This window comes from Bubalus bubalis, chromosome 9, assembly GCF_019923935.1.
Source record: "Bubalus bubalis isolate 160015118507 breed Murrah chromosome 9, NDDB_SH_1, whole genome shotgun sequence".
Taxonomy (NCBI): Eukaryota; Metazoa; Chordata; class Mammalia; order Artiodactyla; family Bovidae; genus Bubalus; species Bubalus bubalis.
Window position 1 is genome coordinate 69929155 of NC_059165.1, and position 6492 is coordinate 69935646.

Here is a 6492-nt window from a genome sequence, read left to right on the forward strand (position 1 = left end):
TTTTACATGATTATATTATTTCTCCAAAATTTACACACCATGTTTTGTTTCCTAGCATTGTATTTTACAATTTTATTCTAGAAATTATGAAGAAATGTAATTTTATTTTTCTTATCAAAATGCTTTTTCTTCTGTTAGAAACTTAGAGTAAAAAGAATTTAAAAAAAAAACTCTGTTTAAAATATATTCATTAAAAACAGAAAATTATTTAGTGGCAATAATCAAGAATAAGTCACAAAGAAGAATTGTATGGATTGTAATAGCAAATTATGCATCACTTACCACACATTTCTGGTTAAAATGAAACTTTAGCAAAAATAGTTTAATTTTTTTTTCCAGCCAGCCATGAGAAAGTTTATGTTTTATTTTATCATCCGATTTTTGTTTAACTTATATATTTTTAATTCTCTAAATATCATTTACTATTTTCATAGATGCCTTTTCTTATGGTATATATATGTAATTCATTTATTTATTTATTTTAATTGGAGGATAATTACAATATCATGATGATTTTTGCCATATATAACACGAATCGTCTACAGGTATACATGTCCCTCCCATCCTGAAACCTTCTCCCACCTTCTCCCCACCCTATCCCTCTGGATTTTCCCAGAGCATTGACTTTGTGTTCCCTGCTTCATGCATCAAACTCACAGTGGTCATCTAGTTTACATATGGTAATGCACATGTTTCAATGCTATTCTCTGAAACGATTCCACCCTCACCTTCTCCCACTGAGCCCAAAAGTCAGTTCTTTATGTCTGTGCCTCCTTTGCTGCCGTGCATGTAGGATCATCGGTACTGTCTTTCTAAATTTCATATATATGAATTAATATACAGCATTTGTCTTTCTCTTTCTGACAAATAGGCTCCAGGTTCATTTACCTCATTAGAACTGACTCAAATGCATTCTTTTTTGTGGCTGAGTAATATTCCATTTTTGTCTATGTATCACACTTCCTTAACTATTCATCTCCTGATGGACATCTAGGTTGCTTCCATGTCCTAGCTATTGTAAATAGCACTGCAATGAACATTGGGGTACATATGTCTCTTTCAGTTTTGGTTTCCTCAGGGTCTATGTATAGCAGCGGGATTGTTGGGTCATATGGCAGTTCTATTCACTGGTTTTTTAAGTAATCTCCATAGTGGCTGTACCAGTTTTCTTTCCCAACAGTGTAAAAGAAAAGGGGAGCACAAATATAAATATTAAACTTAAAACTCAGTATTTATATTTGTGCTCCCCTTTTCTCTCCATCCATTCTTATCTCATTCTCTTTTTTTATTAGCTTTATTTTATCCTTTTCCTCCCATTTTTACAGTCTCTCTTTATATTTTTAATACATTTCTTTCTACTTCAAACTTACTAGAAAGAGCTGAATTTTGCTTACCTTAGTCAACTGAACTGAGATATGAAAAAGGGTTTGTATTTCATGTTGTATATACATCTTTCCCCAAAGCCAGCATCCATTTAACCATTTACATTTTTTTAAATCTCTCTTTTTTGTTTATGTCAAATAAATTTATTCTTTTAAAAAATAGTTTTCTCTTTTAACAAATTAAGTATATTGAGTATTTGCTATGAAATAAAATATAATTTTTATTAAAATTACTTGTTGAAGAAAATCAACATTATGTTTTCAATATTGTATTATAAAAATTTATGCATGAAATATAATAATTGATGGTGGCCTTTTCAAAGATAAGAGCATTATCTTTCTTTCTGCTTCGGCCACTGCTGTCCAACAGGTCATAATACAAAATGCATATGTAATTTCAAATTTTCTTCCTGCCTCTTAGAAAAAAGAAACAAGTAAATTTAGCATTTTAAATTAATTTTAAACAACTATATGTAAAATATTATCAGTCCAGTGTAAAATGCATGTAAAATTATATATTAAATATTGTATGTATTTTCATATTTAGCCTTTCAAATTCTGTGTGTATTTACACTTATAGTACCTGTCAATTTGGATCAATTCAATATTAAGTGTTTTGTAACCTCATGTGTGTTGTGTCTGCTGTATTAGGGAGCACATTTCTAGACCCCAGGACATTACAGTTCAATAAATACTTATTTTGTTGGAACTTATTTGATTATGTAGAAATAAATGCTAATTATTTTCATTAGAATGTAACTCATAATGTTGTGTATATGAATTGAGTTATACATGTGTAAATGTTGACTCATGTTTTACAATGCATATTATTCTGAGTTAGATTGAAATATAAACAAAGTATTTCAATATTGTCAGTAATAATTTGCTGATGTATGACAGATTTCTTTAGGTTTTCCTCCCCAGAGCTACTCTAAATTTACAACCTAGACTGATGTTTCATATGATGGTGTCATAACGCTCTATGTATCAATCCAGTAAGGGGTTGCCTTTATATATAATAATATTGTCAAAAACATTAACAATTATATAAATCATAAAACTTTTCTCATAACTAGCTGTAAAAAGTTAGGTTAAAATAATCAAAAGTGTTTGTGAGTAAATGTGCATATGTGTGTGTTGGATACAAGAGTCATATACAGAAATATGTTGCATTTTTTTAACAATGAAGTATCAGAAAGAGAATTTTTTTTAATCCCATTTAAAATTGGGTCAAAAAAAGCAAAAACAAATTAGGTATAAACCTAGTAAGGAAGGTGGAAGACATACACTGAAGTTGCTGCTGCTGCTACTTCAGTAGTGTCTGACTCTGTGCGACCCCAGAGACGGCAGCCCACCAGGCTCCCCCATCCCTGGGATTCTCCAGGCAAGAACACTGGAGTGGGTTGCCATAAAATGTTAAATAAAATAAAAAATGACTCAAAGAAACCAAAAGATATCCCAGGCTCTTGGATTGGAATAAGTCTTGTTAAAATGGTAATACTACACAGAGCAATCAACAGATTTAATATGATCTCTAACAAGTGTATCTGTTAAGCCCCCTTCTGAGATAACAATTTGACAATTAGTTTACAACTATGTTTCAAATGGAAATACAGAGCCATTATCAGGAGATATAATCTGGCTTGAATTAAGTGATACAGTTTACATATTTGAGTAATATAAGTGCAGGGGGGAAAAAAGCATTGTTAATTTCATGATATGCTCTTTATCCTAAGAAATAAGTGATAAAAATTCAGAGTCATAATGCCAATTGGCTTGACAAGGTGTCATGCTCTGAAGGGTTCTACTATAAGCAAACTTGCCAGACACACTTTTACTGAATTTATTCACCTATTTCATGTTTATAAGAACATTAATCTTAAAAAAAAAAAACTTGGATTATTGTAGTTTATAGATTCTCATAGCTACTTTCATTTTCATTTTGTATCTTGAAATCTATGTTAGTCTGGCAACCTATTTCTTGTAGGCCTCCAGGAAAACTTTCTCATCTTTGTCAATAGCTTCAGTGGTACAATAGGTTATCTTCTCCAGGGAATAGAACATAGTGCCATTCAGCTGCACATCTTCCTCAGATCCACTTGGGTAGTTTTAATCTAAATAGAGAGAGATAAAGGGTAGTAAAAGGGGCAAATAAGAAAATATATCTTCATGATCTCTCTATATATTTTTATTCGATGTTAACTTGTTAGCCATCTGCTGGGCAATCTCTTTGGTAAGAAACACTAATGAATGGAACCAAGATTTCACTTTGAGAAGATTATATAGCATGATCAGAGAATGTACATCAAAGAACATGGTACATCAAGTTTTATACGTGATAATAGTAATGGTAAAATCAAAGTAAATCAAACTTATTTAAGCCCAAATACATTAAACTTTACATTGCCTGGATGCAGGGAAGATATTTTAATTATAAAAACTTTACTTTCAGTTGACTAATCAAAATCAAACAAACATGAAAACAGTAAAAAAAAAAATGAGTGTATAACACTTCATCCACTTATTGATTTAAGAATTTTAATACATAAAAATTAATACATATAAATTTTCAAGTCCTAGGTTAAACTGATGGGATGTAGAGTTAAATAAACTTTTGCAAGATCTTTCTGTGTTGTTGGGTGTTGTCATTATACACATGCCTGAACCGGCTGTCTGCTCCTGCCCCTAAAAAGGGCTCTAAAAAAGCTGTGACCAAGGCCCAAAAGAAGGATGGCAAGAAATGCAAGCACAGCCACCAGGAGAGCTATTCCATGTATGTGTACAAGGTGCTGAAGCAAGTGCATCCGGACACCAGCATCTCGTCCAAGGCCATGGGAATCATGAACTCCTTCGTCAACGACATTTTCGAGTGCATCGCTGGCGAGGCATCCTGCTTGGCGCATTACAACAAGGATTCAACTATCACATCCAGGGAGATCCAGACCGCCGTATGCTTGTTGCTACCCGGGGAGCTGGTCAAGCATGCCATGTCCAAGGGCACTAAGGTTGTCACCAAGTACACCAGCTCCAAGTAAATATAACATGCCTTGCCACTGTTAACGGAGAAGACAATGACACCCTACTCCAGTATTCTTGCCTGGAAAATCCCATGGATGGAGGGCCTGTTGGGCTGTAGACCATGGGGCCGCTAAGAGTTGGACACGACTGAGCGACTTCACTTTCACTTTCAGGAAGATCAAGTATAGGGAATGATTATTAAAAATGTAGTATTATTAGTAGTTAAGTATGATCATATATATGCATCAGTTCAGTTCAGTTCAGTCGCTCAGTCATGTCCGACTCTTTGCAACCCCATGAATCGCAGCACTCCAGGCCTCCCTGTCCATCACCATCTCCTGGAGTTCACTCAAACTCACGTCCATCGAGTAGGTGTTGCCATCCAGCCATCTCATCCTTTGTCGTCCCCTTCTCCTCCTGCCCCCGATCCCTCCCAGCATCAGGGTCTTTTCCAATGAGTCAACTCTTTGCATGAGGTGGCCAAAGTATTGGGGTTTCAGCTTTAGCATTCCTTCCAAAGAAATCCCAGGGCTGATCTCCTTCAGAATGGACTGGTTGTATCTCCTTGCAGTCCAAGGGACTCTCAAGAGTCTTCTCCAACACCACAGTTCAAAAGCATCAATTCCTTGATGCTCAGCTTTCTTCAAAGTCCAACTCTCACATACATACATGACCACTGGAAAAACCCTAGCCTTGACTAGATGGACCTTTGTTGGCAAAGTAATGTCTCTGCTTTTGAATATGCTATCTAGGTTGGTCATAACTTTTCTTCCAAGGAGTAAGCGTCTTTTAATTTCATGGCTGCAGTCACCATCTCCAGTGATTTTGGAGCCTCCAAAAATAAAGTCTGATACTGTTTCCACTGTTTCCCCATCTATTTCCCATGAAGTGATGGGACCAGATGCCATGGTCTTCGTTTTCTGAATGTTGAGCTTTAAGCCAACTTTTTCACTCTCCTCTTTCACTCTTATCAAGAGGTTTTTAGTTCCTCTTCACTTTCTGCCATAAGGGTGGTGTCATCTGCATATCTGAGGTTATTGATATTTCTCCCAGCAATCTTGATTCCAGCTTGTACTTCCTCCAGCCCAACATTTCTCATGATGTACTCTGCATAGAAGTTAAATAAGCAGGATGACAATATACAGCCTTGACGTACTCCTTTACCTATTTGGAACCAGTCTGTTGTTCCATATCCAGTTTAACTGTTGCTTCCTGACCTGCATATAGGTTTCTCAAGAGGCAGGTCAGGTGGCTTGCCTTGAGAACCCCATGAACAGTATATATGCATAGTACTACATAAATTAAAATAAGGTTACAGTATTTAGTCTAGGTGTAAAATTAAGGTGGTCTTCATAGAAGAATAGCACCTCTATCATAATAAACATCCTTGTGTTGTCACTCTTATATATTTCTTTATTTTTTTTTTTAAGGGTGGAGAAAGTTTAGTAGTTCTCATGTCTTATGCAGTATTTTGGAGATTTCAAAATTTCAACAATATTTGATATTTAATATATTTATATATTTTATATGTCTATCTCCTAGACATATCCATATTTTGGAGAAGGCAATGACACCCCACTCCAGTACTTTTGCCTGGGAAATCCCATGGACAGAGGAGCCTGGTAGGCTGCAGTCCATGGGGTCGCTAAGAGTCAGATACAACTGAGGGACTTCACTTTGACTTTTCACTTTCATGCATTGGAGAAGGAAATGGCAACCCACTCCAGTATTCTTGCCTAGAGAATCCCAGGGATGGCGGAGCCTGGTGAGCTGCTGTCTACGGAGTTGCACAGAGTTGGATACGACTGAAGCAACTTAGCAGCAGCAGCAGCAACAGCATCCATATTTAATTCTTTCTTATATTGATGACAGTATATATATTTTATAAAACATGAATTTTTGCCTAAAAAATTTATGACATTTTGATTTCAATTGTTTGGCTTAGTATAAATATAATGCTAGATTTCTAATTTTAAAAAAATAGATATGCAACAAGCAACAAAGGTTTACTGTATAGCACAGGGAACTATAGTCAAAATCTTGTAATAATCTATAATGGGAAATAATCTCAAAGATAATATATAGGTACACG

At 35.1% G+C, this 6492-nt stretch overlaps 1 protein-coding gene across 1 annotated transcript; it reads left to right on the forward strand.

Annotated features, from left to right (window-relative positions):
* The first annotated feature begins 3696 nt into the window (after window positions 1–3696).
* LOC123335276 (histone H2B type 1-C/E/F/G/I-like) lies at window positions 3697–4417 on the forward strand. Its single transcript, XM_044948717.1, has 2 exons — window positions 3697–3732; window positions 4004–4417. Exons 1-2 carry the CDS (start codon window positions 3697–3699, stop codon window positions 4415–4417), a joined length of 450 nt encoding a protein of 149 aa, XP_044804652.1.
* The last annotated feature ends 2075 nt before the right edge of the window (window positions 4418–6492 follow it).